Raw genomic sequence first — 15,675 nt, 5'->3', positions numbered from 1 at the left:
TGCAGGGGAACTTTTCATGTGACAGAAGGCTTTTCCTAATAGCCAGTCTGTTCTCCAACTCTGTCTGTTTCCCTCTGTCCCACAGATATACTTTTTTTTTTTCTTTCCCCCACTTACATTTTCTCTCCGCCTCTTCTCTGGCCATATGGGCTCGTGACATCCATTCATAACCGATAAAGGAGAGTGGAGACAGAGGAGGAGTCTGTGTCATTGCACAAACTGTGATGTAAACAAGCTTTTAATTTCAAAAACTCTCCAGAGCGATGCAGATTCCAGGACAGCTCGTCGGGGCACCTGAGCAGCTCACTGATTGAGGAGGCGTCAGTGTTCTGCTGTTCAAGGACAAGCTTGTCTGAAAAAGGCAACAGGGGGCAGCTTTGCCAGCCTCCCAAATGTGTGGGCGCTGCTGTGACCAGTCAGTCTTCATAATGGCTGTCTCCCCCTGGGACGGAGCCAGCTCAGCGGTCACAGGGCAGACTCTGCCAATCAGGCATGGAAGGACTCCCTGCAGGAGCCCGGGATCGATCGTGCCCATGGAGATGACAGAGGCCATGCAGGGACAGGGAGGGGAAGACTTTGGCAGGGAGCATGGGCAAATGAAGTGAACAACTGGAGGGAAAAACAAACTAGCTGTTGGATAGATGACACAGGGCATTATGAACATAAAATTACAGCCACGCCAAGAGTCATAAACGAGGAAGGAGGGAAGTATAAAAATGCTCAAAGTCTTAAGTAAAAGAGAGAGCGGGGACAGTGCAGGCTCTCACTATTCATTACCTGTAAGCTGAGGCTGTGTGCTTTCCGAAGGACAGATAAAAGTTTATCTCTCCAATGTGTTTTTCCCTCCCTTTTTCACTGCTGTAAACTTCAGATTCAAACTTCAAAGGAGCATTAGATACTAGAGAAATTTCAATTTGAGCCCAAGACATAGCCTGCATTTAAAGTTTGCATGTTTTTAAAAAACATGAAGGAGACGGAAGTTTCGCTCTGCTTGGCAAGTATCACTTATCCCCAGACTTGGGGCCTGTCTGATTATGCGAGCTGCATCCAGGGTTGATGTTTTCTGCTGAACCTAAAAGAAAGTGCAGGTTGCTGTTGTGAAATCAAAATATCCTTCCTCAGGCAATGCCAGGATGTCGTTCACTGAGGTGAGTTATATCACCAAAAGAGCAACACACACAGCAAATTAGAAAGAAAAGAAAGAAAAAAGAGGTTCAGAACCCACCATTCCATTAGTGTCAATGCTATTCTGGATATCGTCGAGACTTAGTGCGTCGATTCTTTTCGTAAGTTCTACGTTCTGCATCAGATGGCTTTTGAATACAGTTCAATCTGACACATCACACTATTTCACATTTTTATTGAACTTGTCCATATAGCCAAACTTCTATAATGGTCGGATCAGATCTTCCTCTGTATGTGCTATGACAGTCTTGTCTGTTCTTACACATATGTGTGAGAATTGCATGAGCCCTAATTGCATTAACTTGGCTTGTTCACCATCTTCTGCAATCTTGTTTAGTTTAGTCTTATTTAGTTGAAGTGGGAAGGGAGGGAAAGTTGTTTCCCTTCTTTGCAAGCTACACACATTTGCACTTCAAGTAACACTTAAATAGTGTCCCCCCCCAAGTCAAAAGTTTCTTTTCAGTTATAACTGCAGCAGAGGTGTTTAATCACTGTGGAAGAAGCAGCGAGGTTGCCTGTTTAGTAAGCAGTTTTTCTTTTGACGATTAAAAAACATCCCAGTGGCAGGCTTTCAGAGTTAGCATTTTGCAACTTCAACTAAACACCCGGACCACACGTGGTGATAAATAATTTGGGGTATTGATCTTTCAGCAAATAGTGGACATATCGCTTTAGAATAACTGATATTGTCACAGTGATGCCATTTATAACTTAATGGACTCAACTCACACGTCCATGTAAGGAGCACACACACATCATTCTGAGGTTCGGGCGTTTTGCCTAAAGCCACTTTGACAAATGTTGAGGGTGGGATGCGATTATTAAACCATCAACCTTAAGATTAGAAGACAACAAATCTGTGCTCAGCCAGACACAGCCACAATGATATTGTCCTTTTATGCACCACACAGAGTTCTGCATTGAATCTCCTCAACTGACCTTGCTGTGTTTTGGAAGATTATCCTTGAATGTGTTTTCTTGCTTTCCCTTGAGCAGTTATATGTTTAGGCTGATTCTTTTTTTTTTTCAGCAAACTGCTTTTTACACCTTTTAATTTTCCCCTCATGCACTTAGATGGTCAACAAAGAAAATTAGTCAAGTCCTGTCTTTATTTTTTGACCCATGAGTTAGGCTTGTTGGAACATATGGATAATTAGACAGTAAGTTGTTAGTTCTGTTTCTTAACAGATGGTGCCCTTGTGTAAACTGAGCTTAGGTTGACATTCATTAAACTATGAGTATCCCTTCTCCATTAATAGCAGTTTCTATTCAGCTGCACAGGAGTTCACAACTGCCAGTTTGCACTGGATACTCATCTTCCTGCAGTAGTGATTTGAACCTGGGTCCCACTCAGGGTCAGGACAAAACCTTGACACATAACACCAGAGGGGAGCTCTATACTTGGGTTTTTATCTCCTTTGCACTGAAAGACTTTGATGTAGTGTCACCAGAATAACCTCGCTAATCACTTTGGACCAGGATGCCCTTTTATGAAACCTCCTGGGTGTTTTTGGTTTAATGGAAATTAGTTTTTGGGGTGTTTTATAAACATAAATGGCTGCCTTTTTAACCATGACATTGAATAATAGAAAATGGTACAGTATAACATCGTGAAGATCAAACCTCTTGTTAGTAGATGACATCCTGCATAATCTGTCCTCTCCCCCTTTGTTATACACTGGGGAACCATTAAGGTGATTCCATTATCCCCTCTTTGCTCTCCTCTACGGGATCTGCTTAACGTCATTCATTCCCATTTAATTTGTGACCAGGAGTATAATGGGTGTAGAAAATGAGAAGGAGAGAAGGTATGTGCCAAAAGTGTACTATGCCAGGTGATGGGTGATTGTTGATTTATTAAAGACCCCTCAGTGGAGAAAAGCTTCTAAGAGAGTATTCAAGCTCTACACAAGGCTCTCAGTGAACAATGGGGATGCTTGTCTTCATGTTCAGGTCAGTTCAAATTTCACAAACACGCTAATGAGCAGTTTTACGTTTGTTGGCTGCGTTGATAGGATTGCGGCCGTTCTCCTCAATTAATTCCTCAATTGCCCCCATTGCCAGAGAAATTGTAAAATCACTAAATGAGCCAATTTAAGATAGAGACTTTACAGTGGTTTAATGCTCTTATCTGAATGGCTCTGCGTTAATTCCTCTGGATGATTAACGGCAGGTACCTGCGACGTCGCGAGCAAAAATTTAGTTTATGGAGGGAAACCGTATTCATACAGCTCCTTAACACACCTGCTGATGCGCAAATGAACCTGTATGAATATTCTGATTGGCTGAGCATCAGTACAGTATTTTAGTCTGCATCGTTGCCTTTTTCCACCTCACTGTGCACAGTCTGTACACAGCAGAAGGCATCCTTAGCATAACGCATGCATCATGTAGTAAGTCGCCTGCGCGCAGCCCTTGGTTGGAGCAGTGCACACCACAGATTCTGATGTACATTTTAAAATAATCGCTTGCATGAACATGAGTGGGAACTGGGTCTTCTGGAGGCGATACATCTGGTGGATGATGAGATGGATTTATCTTTGCCTCTTACATTTTGTTCTGATGAATAAGCAGCGGTGCACACAGAGGGTCATATTAAACAGCCTCGGGCGCCCTGTCCCCCGTACCACGGTGCATCGCCGGTTGTTGTGCCTCGTCTCTTCGCTTCTTCTGCGAACTGATTAAGTCTTTGGAACAGCATGGAAACACCACAGGGTGTTGTATTGTTTTGCAGGAGAAACACATTCCCAGTGAACAGTATGAATAGACCAGTGACTCTGAAAGAGGCAGACTGTCACTGTTTGGCGTAATTACTCCGTCAGTTCAGGCCATGTCTCACATGACAGCAGGCCCTCTCTTTGATCAGGAAGTTTTACTCTTTTCTATGATTGTTTTTGTTAATTATAAGACAGTGTTATGACCCGGCTCTGCTCGGAGAAGGATGTAGGAAGCAACAAGCGCCGGGTGAGTTTGAGTGAAGCGAGGGTTTTTTTTAGTAGTTCTCAGGTTTACAATAATCAAACTGAGACCCAAGACACAACAACACTACAACAAAGGAGGGCCAAACAAGTAATTCCCAATACTAATTATACAATGTTTGATTTAATATAACAAAAAGGCAGTTTCTCTTCGAGAAGGCCGTTAACTAAAGTTTCAACTAATGCAAATGTACTAAACACAAGTGGCAAAAAGCAAACAAAACGCCTAATTAACTCAATACAAAGCAGCTGGTACCTTCACCAAACTGCTGGACAAAGTTTCAGGTTGACTAAAGTTTAACTCAGACTCACACTGAAAGATCGGAGTGGAGCCGAGTACAAGAGGTTTCAACACACATCAAGGTTTTCTTGAGGCACACTGAGTGGACACTTTCCACATCAGCCGCCCTGAGGAGTCTGCCGGAGCTGTTAAGTACCCTCAGCTGGTGGGTGGAGCTGAGCCAATCAGCCATCATCCTCCAATCAAAGTGCTCCACATCAGGACAAGAGGAGCAGGAAGTCAGTGGCAGTACCTCCTGTCAAACGGCACACACACACACAGAGGCGGAGGCAAGGTAATACAGCCTGTGGGCTTTAACAGCCATCAATAGCTCATTCCACGTACGTAAAAATATCTCAGTCGTGAAAATATTAGGAGTTAAAGTAGACTTCTCCTGGCATGATCACAATGTCATTTCAGTTCTCAATTTATAACAGCGTTGTCTTTCACTGTGGGTACCATGGGTGTAGAGTAGACAGTCATATTTCCTGGGGGAAAGGAGTCTATTCAGCCCAATAAATCATGATGTAAACAAAGTCAGTACCGCCACAAGAAGAGTTCAACAGGGGTTACAGCACACATGGAAGCTGTGTAAAAAATGTATGGATTTGTCATTAAAATAGCCTGGGAGTTTTGGCTCGCCTAGATTATTCTCTCATCTTGTGGAAGAAGAGTAGCGTTTGGATTGTTTTTTGCTGGCAAATCACTAACACCATGATTTTGTAAGTGTCTGCACACTGTGGGTGGATTATAACGTCAGAAAAACCCCAGGCTTGAGTGCAATTTCTACCGACAGAGGAATGTTTCTGAGCATGTTGCCAATGAACACAAATCAGAGCAAAACCAACTATTTTTATGGCAAACAAAGTGGAAACACAATCCAGCCACCTACAACATGCCGCCCGTTTGGGTGGTGTTATGGCAAAGTGTCACATAATGCAATTGGAGAGCTTTTTTTTAATGCATCTCAGCATTTCAAATTCTGTGTATCAAGCACAAAATCCAGCGTCAGTGGTTTGGACATGTAACAGTTAAAATATTATTGCAATCCAAGCCGTGATTCTTCATTTCTTCACCTCCACCACCTGCACAGCTGGCGGCTCCCCCACACAGCAGCCTCACACCATGGAGTCTTGATATGGTTCCCACTGTTCAATAGCACTTTTCACACTTTTTATTTCTGTGATGGCAGTACACAAACTCTGGCAATCATATAATGGCTTATAAACAATTTCTAAATTGAATGAAACTAGGTGAAAATGTCATTGTGGACAGCAACAGATTAAAAAAAAACCTTCCATCCAAAAGTAATCTTTATAAGAAAAAGTGTAATACAAGAGTGAACATTTTCCTTACCTGTTTTTCCTAGTATCTGGGGTAGGTTATTCTAAAACATTCTATCACAAACCTTGTAAAGGCAAAAATGTTAATGTAGCTCTGCTTTCAAGTTGAATTGTATTATATATTATTATTGGTATGCATTCTAGAGTCAGGACAACGTCTTTCTGAATCTATGTGAGCAGTTTTGTTTTGAATGAGCACTAATGTGAAATACTTTTACCTGCGTAGTGGATAACGAGCAGCCGAAGGACCATGATAAGACTATTGCCATGCTCAGTAAATATAGGAAAACACTCGTGGATCTGATCCCATGAGAGTCTGTAGTAGTCACATGCTCAAATTCACACTTTGTAGACATGTTTGAGTCACTAATTAAACTCAAATGCTCATTTTTGGACTGTGGAAAGAAACCATAGCACTCGGGGGAACACCCATGTTTGTACAAGGAGAACATGCGAACTCTCCTCGAATTGCGGATCCTCTTGCAATGAAGCAAGTGTGTTGGCCGCTATACCACTGCTTGATACATAGCTGAAATAAACTCCAAACCACAACTTAAGCAAAAAACATTTCTACAAGCAAATGCTTGGGGTGTCCAAACTTGTTTTTTTTATCATTAAAAATGCAAAGGGCCAGACTATTACATTTTTCTTCCCAATGAATCACAAGCTAGAAATAGGTGATCAAACTGTCTTCTTGTGGAAATGTGAACCATGCAGGCAGCAAAAGCTTTATAAGATGTGTATGTATATTATACAATCATGCTGCCAGTTTAAAATTGGAATGACGGGCGTTATTCATTCATTTGACCTGCTAATTTTAATCCTTGAAACTCATGGACCTAATTAGGGTCAAGGTTACTCCCTTGATTTGTAATCTGCCTTCCTGTGTCATTTCTTTGTCCCTCTTGTTCTTTCTTCACATTTCTCTTCATTACGGTACGTCTTCATATATCTATCCAACTCGAGCCAGCAGGATCATCACAGTGCCAAGTGTTTAGGAGATCACAGGGGTACACCGAATAAAAGGTGCGAGCAGGGGTTATTTCTATATTGCACGTCTCTCGTCAAGGCTGTCAGTTGAAAGGAATGATTCCATGGAGGGGAGAGGGCAAGATGGCAGTTTAGAGAGTGAGAGAAGAATATAAATCCCTCCAAAACAATGGTCAATTATACCCTGCACCATCACAGAGATGCTAAATTATTCATAGTCGCCAACAATGTGGCATTTTATTTTAAACTAATTAGCACAATCAATCATCCATTCATCTTTGCAACATTCATTCCGGACTGGGTTTTCTCCCTTCTCCAAGTTGCGAATGCTCACTGAATTCATCTACCTTCACACAAATGTACTTGATCTGTTTGTCCATATCAAAATCATCTCTTGTCAAATAGCGGTTTGTGGTATTTAATCATCCTGCAGAAGTGACAAGTTTTACTTCATTAAGCAGTGGCAGAATGCATGGTTTCACTGTAGAGTGAGGGTAAGAGTGTGTCCTCTTGGGCTCTATCAATAACCATTAAGGCTCCTCTCTCATTAGACCAAACCTCATAGATCCCTTGGGCCCGAGAAATAAGCTGAGCCATCTTATGTGATGAAGTATGCTTAGGTGGCAGCAGCACTGTTTGGAAATGCAAATTGCAATAGTTATTTTCCCCTCCAGACGATTGCCATGAGGACTATGTACACAGCCTCATTCTCATCCAACCTCTTTGCTTAATCAAGAAGAACCTCACTCCCATTGCAGCCATTCAGTAATTTGCTCTTCAGCACCTCCCCTTTTTCATCTCTCCATCTTTTTCCACGCATCCACACCTCTCAGGCCCATTCAACACAAACAAGCCCCCGCAGTATGATTATTCATACAGCAATGAGGGCTGGATCCGGCTGACAGAGGCTGCCACAGTGTGACGGCTGCATTTCCAGATGATGACTTCGTTCTGCAGATCCTCTGTCAAAAGCAATAAGTTCAAACTCAATCAGGCCAGGTACCTGATCTCCCAGGAACTCGACAGGCTTGAAACCAACATGGGACTGGATTGAGGGAGACGAAAGTCAAACTTCTCAGCAACATCAAACTCTTCCCCTCTTTTTCATGTTCTGCTCACTTTCAGTCAGAGGTGTCTCCCCCCTCCCCCCATCTGCAATGAGTTCATTAAATGGCCATTGGAGAAGCTGATCGGAGACATTATAAAAATTACCTTTGTTCTAGTCTACCTGTCTCTTTCTTCAAAATGTTTGAATGCCAATGCTCGTTGTCCGTCCTTCACCGAGCAGTGTTTCCAGGATTTTGCACGGAATCACAGAAGGACGCTCGAGCAGGCTTCAGCTCACTCTTTTTCCACAGCCCATGGTCACATCAAAGGGAGGAGGCAGTGATCAGTCCTGATCAATAAAGCATCGACTGCATTCAAACCTATGAATAAGTCATAGACCTAAAAAACCTTGTCGGCAGCAAACACACAAACACACACAAACACACACAGATCTTTTACTGAGGCCAGGGAAGATGAACAGACAGAAAACGAGAACAAAGCAAAGGCTTTAACTTGTAGGGGATTTATCACCCACCCACTGACAATTTGCTGTATGTTGAGGCTCAGCTCTGTCTTCTCTTTCACTCCACCAACCATCCCATTTACTGCCCCCCTCTCTCTCTCTCTCTCTCTCTCTCTCTCTCTCTCTCTCTCTCTCTCTCTCTCTCTCTCTCTCTCTCTCTCTCTCTCTCTCTCTCTCTCTCTCTCTCTCTCTCTCTCTCTCTCTCTCTCTCTCTCTCTAATGGCCTTTTTCCTGCGGGTGGAATAAATAAGTTATTACATCCATGTGTCCTAAGGCTTAGCGAAGACCGTCTGAATATAAATAGTTCATTTGCCTCCGTAGTGTAGGCCTCACTTTGTGCCATATGAATATATTTGTAATTACATTTTTTTTTTTTTTTTTTTTTTTAGAGCAGGGTGACTGTTTTGGTTGACTGGAGATGCAAGATGAAATTGCCTTACACAAATAAGTCTGCCAACGTTTCACCCCGAACACCATCTCAGACAGGAAGAGAGCCGTGTGAGAGCACGGGGGCTCAGCTCAACGCAGACTTTTGTGTGCCGTGCTGACAACAAAGCGTGAACGGCCCGTGCAATGCTGTAGACGCTTTTGAATGCAGAGCAAAATGAGTGTCGTGGATGGAAGTGTGAGCTATTGCTCTTCCAAGAATGAGAATGAACAACACTCCTGAATAATCTTCTCAATTGTATACTTAAGAGAAATGGTATGACTATACAGCAACTACCTAACCGCGTGCGTGGCACTTCATGCCAAGGACTGTTTGTATGCATGCTGTAGCTACTTGGCTAATACCTCAGATGCTGTTTCCACTTTGGAGCTTTGCAGAAGTTTGAATGGGTGGCAGGCTCACACACGAATGCTACCTGGTATTTATCTGTGTGTTTTGTGCGCGTGCCGCTCTTGGATGAGATGCCCTGTTTGAGTTTGCTTTGTGATGAGGTGCTCCTCCAGGATGTGCAGAGAGAAAGGAGAGGAAGCTTTCTCCCTGCCAACAGAAGTGTGTCATGCAGGAATACTGAGGGAGCAGAGGAGCTCAGAGAAACATGGTTGCCTATTAATAAACGTGAGAATTCCCCGCCCACAAAGGATTGTACAGCATGTGGCTTGGGCGGAAACACGGACGCGGTGGAACGGCGTTAAACAAATGTGAGAAAGAAGCTTCAGAGAAGCAGAAATGGAAGAATATGTGTCCTTGGCAGACTGATGCTGGGTAGAAATCGCAGAATATTATCAGATAGCACCACAGACTCAGTTTTCTTTTTAAATGCCGTTAATTACCTGCCTGTTTGAAGGTTCTTCTCAAAGAAAGGATCTTTGTCCTTGAACAAATTCAACTTAGATTAGATGTTGCAATACAAATTATTAAACTGCAGTTTACATGACATTTACACATGTACGTTTAGCTTGTACACAGTGAAGAAGAAGAAAAAATCACCTGTCGCTAATTCAATTCCTTTTGATGGATTTAATTTGAGTCCCATCAATATCATGGTGATTTCTCTTTTTTTAATTCCATCTTGACATGGCTGTGTTGCTGTTGCATGCAGAATACTCCCTCACTCACTGTGTTCGCCCGGTGTGCTCATCAGGTGAATCATTAATTTGTTTTATTAACTGCCCTGTTGAACACTTTGTGTGAGATGGCTTTGCATGAGGATTCAGATTAACTGCTCCCTTATTGCTTGTCCTGATCCACTGTCCCTTCAAATGTAATAACCAAACAACAAAGCCTAAATCACTGCTGCCACTATGTATGGCCTCGGAGGCTGATAATATATATACTGTTATTTCCCAGTGTTTTATTAATTCTCATGCCAAGCTCTCATAGCACTCAACCTGCTATTGCGATTCTCTTGCATTCCATTTTTTTCCCTGATTGTAACTGTACAACACGACGTCAGAATCATCCATCCACCTCTTCATTGCTGACACTTGAGTTAAAGTATAAGTGCAAACTAAGTGTCCAAGGTCAGATGAAGTGATTGTTTCTAAACTACACTTTTTAACTGTGCGACCAAACAGCAGGGCCTTTTCTGAAGTGCCTTGAATCTCATTGAATTAAACAGCAAACCCAAACAGCGAATAAGTGCTTGTTTAGAAAAAACATGCTGACATGAAGTCTTTTTGAAATGGATGGAGGAGTGTAGATTTCCGGGAGGAAAATCATAATAAGAAAGATGGGGGGGGGGGGGGGGGGGGGGGCGGTGAGAGAACATGCAGCAGAGTTGCTTCTGCGGGAGCAGCAGTGTTCTGTCACCTTTACGACATTGTCCAATTAGAGCATATGATTAGTGTAGACTGTCTCCGGTGAAATTGAATCTATCAGCCGGGCTCGGATTACTACAGGTCTCCGCAATTTAGCTATCACTTTGTCTCTGTCAGTGCAGAGCTGCTAATATAAAACCGACAGAATGGATGATTTCTACTTAAGGCGTAGCTTGATTGAAGCTGATTACATTTCACAAAGGTTTATTATATTTCCATATTGTGTGTGTGTGTGCGTGTGTGTGTGCGTGTGTGTGTGCGCGCGTGCGTGCGTGTGGGACTGGATGCAGGTGTTTGTGAAAGGCAGAAGTAGAAGAGGGGAGTAGGAGGGCAACCGCTGATCTATCTGTGTTTTTTTCTCTCTTTCAGGCTGCCAGAGCCGAGGGCTGACCCTGTGAATCCCCGGGACTTTGAAGACAATGATTCTGGACCGTCCATGGACCACGCCCCCTGATACAGGCAGACCTAAACGCTCGCTCCATCCACCCATCCTTCACTGTCTGCTTCAGCCAGCCGTCCGTCAGCCCTGTTGCACTGTCAGGCCGTCTAACAACCCCCACCCACCCCCCGATTCCCCCTCTCAGTGCCTCCGGCAGTGAGCTGACCTTGAAGACGGCTGCCGTGACAAATATGGATGGTCACGTCTTTTCTACGCTCCAACTTTTTTTAATTCCTCACTTGCTACTAACTTTCTTTAATTGAAGCACGCGAGTTATGTGCAATCAATTACCATCAGGCTCAATTTCCACAGCCAGTCAGATCCTTGGCTTACTGGTGAGCCTGGCTGACTCGGAGAGGAGTCTGGGTAGGCAGCCGAGCGGAGCATCTGTTAAGCCCAGCAGATGTCAGGAAACGGGTATTTCTGTGACACTGCGCTCGCTTCACTCTTCATTTTTTTTGCTGTATCATTTTTGGTTCTGCCACTTTGACAAAGACTCTGGACACACACTCAGACATGGAACGGGAACATTTCTCACATGCCACAATGCCTTACATTGTCATGAGGATATATTACGTATGAGCCCTGGGTGTTTTTCTTCTTTTTTTTTTCTCCCTTTACAATCAAATAAAAGACATCTATGTCTCTTGTGCTTTCCATCATCTGTTGCCCCCGCCTCCGCTCGTTCATTGCCCTACCTCTGGCTTCTGGATTGGCGAGCACTTCCTCGTGTGCTTGTCATATCTATTATCAAAAGCGGGGGACATCTTGACATGTATTGATTGGTGAATGTTGCTGAGTCTTTGTTAGGTAAAAATCGAACCGCAATTTGACTGTGCAAAATAGCACACTCCCGCAGTATCAGTTCTCTATGTGCTGCAATGTAAAGGCTCATTACTCCCAGCCAATCTGCAGCATATGACGGATTACAGTCCACACAAATGCATGCACTTTCTACCTTGACCCTCTCAGCTGTAGTTTCCATTCATGATGTACTGCCACAGGTCTGTCGAGATCAGCAGTTTGTTTTTAATGTGATTGATTCTGTTGCCTTAAATTCAGACCTGAGAGGCATTTCACCCATGATACAGTTTTAATAATGACATGACTTTACTGCTGTAGCGCTGCACTAAGATGCACTAAGAGTTGTAGATGTGCCCAAGGGAAATGTTGGAGTGTCAACAGCCTTTTGAAAAAAAACAAAACTGCAAGTGCTTATTCTTTGTTCTGGTGTAACAACAGACACGAGTCAGACTCTCTGATCTTTTCTCTTGTTTTTATTTGTCTATTTCTGTCTTAAATCTATAAATAAACAGTCTTTTTACTAGATGAGATGTTGATGGCATTCATGTCTCCATTGTGAAAATCTTTTTTGTTTCATTTGTCACCTGCAAAATGCTCAAAGCACCTGAAGTGTATTTTCTGGATCACCAGAAAGCCTCGCAGCCATGTAGGCTTTCTTGATGGATAAAGGCAAGAAAAGTGATGAAGCACCTTAAAGATGGATCTCTGGAATATAGGAGCATTCCGAGTTTTCCCTCTATTTAAATTCAAAACGGCTACCATCCAGATAGTACTGGGAATAGGAGGTTTGGGAACAAGGGAGGTGATGGAGCGTTGGAGCTCCTAAGCGTCTCGGCTCCCCATACAGATGCATTTAAATGCAGGCTGGTTTCATGCCTTACAGACCCAGACAAGCCAGAACCCTCTTTGATAAGCTCATAGCCTCAATCTAAAAGCCTTTGTCTTCATGCACAGTTCATTTTTCCTCCCCACATTGGATTGCTCTCCTTTTCAGAAGCGCAGCACATATGAGCTTCACACCTGCTTTCCAAGACAAGCTGCTTCATCAAGTACAAGATGCCATCTCAGCGAAGCATTCTCATATTGACTTGGAAAAACTCATTAAGCCACTGGCCACCAGTAACATCTAGTTTTATATTCCACAGTGGGTTTAACATGGATCCTGATCGTTTATTAGGCCTCAGCTGACCGACTAAGCTGCAGATCACTTAGAGATTCTCTGTTTTTATGTGTCTGTGGCCAAATAGATATCAAGTCAGCGTTTGCATCACCGGAAACAGACTATAGCGTTCCACTGTTTTCAGCAGATAATGATTATCCCTTCATGTGTGTTGCTTATGTTTTGTGGGAGTAGCAGCAGCGGGAGCGGGACAATGTGCCTGTTGTCGGGGGAGGAAATGGAGAGGGGAAGATTGTCTGATCTAATTTTGCAAGGGAGACCACAAGGTTCCTTTTTTCCACACCCAATTACACCTGCTCCTCCAGGTTCACTTCAGTGAGCATGTTCACACAGAGACACAAAGCTGTGCAAATAAACAGACAGAGACAGAACCCTGAGACCGCCCCCCCACACACACACACACTTTCCTGATGGGGATGAAAAAAGAAGAAAAAAAAACTATTTGTGTATTTGTATTGACATGAATTAATTGCTTCATGGGTTGTGAGATTGAATTAGCTACGTGACATGCTTGCAAGTGGTGATGCAGCTTTGATTGCTGCCTTTAATAGAGCTTGTTCCTCTGCCATCATTTTAAAAGACAGTTGGACTCTTTGGTTTCACAGCAATGGTTCAGCTTCACCACCCACCAACCCACTATGACACGCAGTAATGATTCTGTTTATTATCATGCAAGAGAAGTCACAAATCTCACTATTAACAGACCACATGTTGCCCTGAGATATTAAAAAAAAAAAAATATATATATATATGCGTGTGTGTGTGTGTGTGTGTGTGTGTGTGTGTGTGTGTGTGTGTATATATATATATATATAAATATATAAGCATGTGTGTAAATCCTGCTTGTGAATATTTATGTGTGTATTCTAAGCATTTCCGAGGATGTGCATTAGTCTGTGAAAAATAACAAGGTTCTCCAACCTTGCATGTTCTTGTGCCATTCATGGGAATATATTGCTTGTCTCACAGTTATTCATCTTTCCCCTCGGCCTCTTCTCAAACATCCAAAAACAAGGAAATAGGCATCAGGCATCATTTTCTAGTGTTTTCTTTTGGTTGAAGCGCTCACTGCACCCGCAGATGATTGTTACAGTACCTGTCATCATTCATAGTGTGAATTCAGATGTAGTGTCACCTTCAAATTTTATGTTATGAGTCCCTGTGGGGACTTACTGAGATTTCCAATCTGCGTCACGCATTTTGCAACTCGGCTTCAGAAAAAGTGTTGACATTAAATTATGGTATTGTCTAAGATAGCATGATGAATTATTAAAGTGGGGGAATGTTAAAAATACAATCCAAGGTGATGACATACATACTGAAACAGTGCTTCCATGCCAGGAACTGTTTCTCGACATTTGTTTTTAGTATTTTTAGTCACAACCCACTCTCTATCTCCCAAGCTTGTTTCCACCTTCTTTTTGTTTTTTTTTCTTTTTTTTAAATGTATTGAACAAAAGAACCTGTGAGTTATGGTAATGAGGACTGAATCAATCTTCTCCCAGGCCACGATTTTTTGGCTCATATGAGATCCAGGCAGCGAGAAGGTGATGCAGATTGTGGAGCATCTCCCAAACTGACTGACAGCAGGCATCTGTCAGAGGTGGCAGGTACAGACAGCTGTCTGGCAGCCCGAGCTCATGAACAATGACTGGGTGGAGACAAGGCAGGCCAGGAAATCCATCTCTCTTCTCGACCGGCTCCATCACTCTCACATCCCTAATTCAGCAAAGACACCCAGAGGCCTCTGTCTCTTAACCTCTGTGCAATCTTTTCCTGTCTAAATAGCCTTTGTGGACAAGTAAAGGAATGACCATGGAGAGAGGGATTGAGGTGGACTAAGGGGATAGAGTGATGAAAACACCATGCAGCAGATGAGAGGGTTCATACCAGGGTGTAGACGGAGAATACAGGTTGAGAATTAAGTGTGCAATGGAGAGATACAGAACTGGTCACATGCAAGGTAATGAAGATGAGGATGATCCTGATGGCATAGCTGCCAGGAGAGGGAACGGGGATGGTTGCCTGCAGCTGATAATGGAATGTGCCTCAGAATAAAATGAACATCCCACCTTGATAACACCTCCTGCCTTGCCCTCCGAGAGCTGCAGCACATTACACCCGCTCTGTCACAGCCATGATGAATCGTCCTCACCAGGGTGAATGCAGAATGAGAACAAGCGGAAGCAGAAATCGGGGCATTTCCAGGCTCAGTCCCCGAAATCTCTTCCCGGAAGTGGAAACGGTGTGCGTGCACGCAGTCATTTGTAATGTGACAACATAATATTTAAACGAGATGCATCGACGAGCGCATGACCTTTAGAAACTAAACACTGAATAAATGTGCCCACACCTAACGTTCACTAAAACCTAGCAACCCATTTTCATCCACTCGTGTTTTCCCCTCATCGTTCTCCATCCTTCCTCATCCCTCTCATCATTCATGCTGTGTACACAGTCTGTCTCTTTCTGGTTGCCCAGGCTCCTCCGGAGCTTGTTAATTGCGTCGGTGACACAGGTCTGTGTGTGAACCAGCGGTCGTAATTGCTCTATCCTGACCCGAGGGGAGGAAGGGTGCAGCCATCTGGCCTTCAGGTGTGCCCCAAGGCTACGAGATTAAATACATGCCTTTACGTTTGAT

The 15,675-nt window shown here is 43.3% G+C and overlaps 1 protein-coding gene across 2 annotated transcripts in view; it reads left to right on the top strand.

The window, feature by feature from the left end:
- trim44 (tripartite motif containing 44) overlaps positions 1 to 12,357 on the top strand; it is a 46,480-nt gene extending 34,123 nt beyond the window's left edge. For both annotated transcript variants that reach the window (XM_080504914.1, XM_080504913.1), the window contains exon 6: positions 10,981 to 12,357. In XM_080504914.1, coding sequence (XP_080361040.1) covers positions 10,981 to 11,065 — 85 coding nt within the window. In that variant the 3' untranslated portion in view covers positions 11,066 to 12,357. The remainder of the gene's footprint in view (positions 1 to 10,980) is intronic.
- The last annotated feature ends 3,318 nt before the right edge of the window (positions 12,358 to 15,675 follow it).

The sequence above is a fragment of the Blennius ocellaris genome, assembly GCF_963422515.1.
Source record: "Blennius ocellaris genome assembly, chromosome: 11".
Lineage (NCBI taxonomy): Eukaryota > Metazoa > Chordata > Actinopteri > Blenniiformes > Blenniidae > Blennius > Blennius ocellaris.
This window is presented reverse-complemented; position numbering and strand designations above follow the sequence as displayed.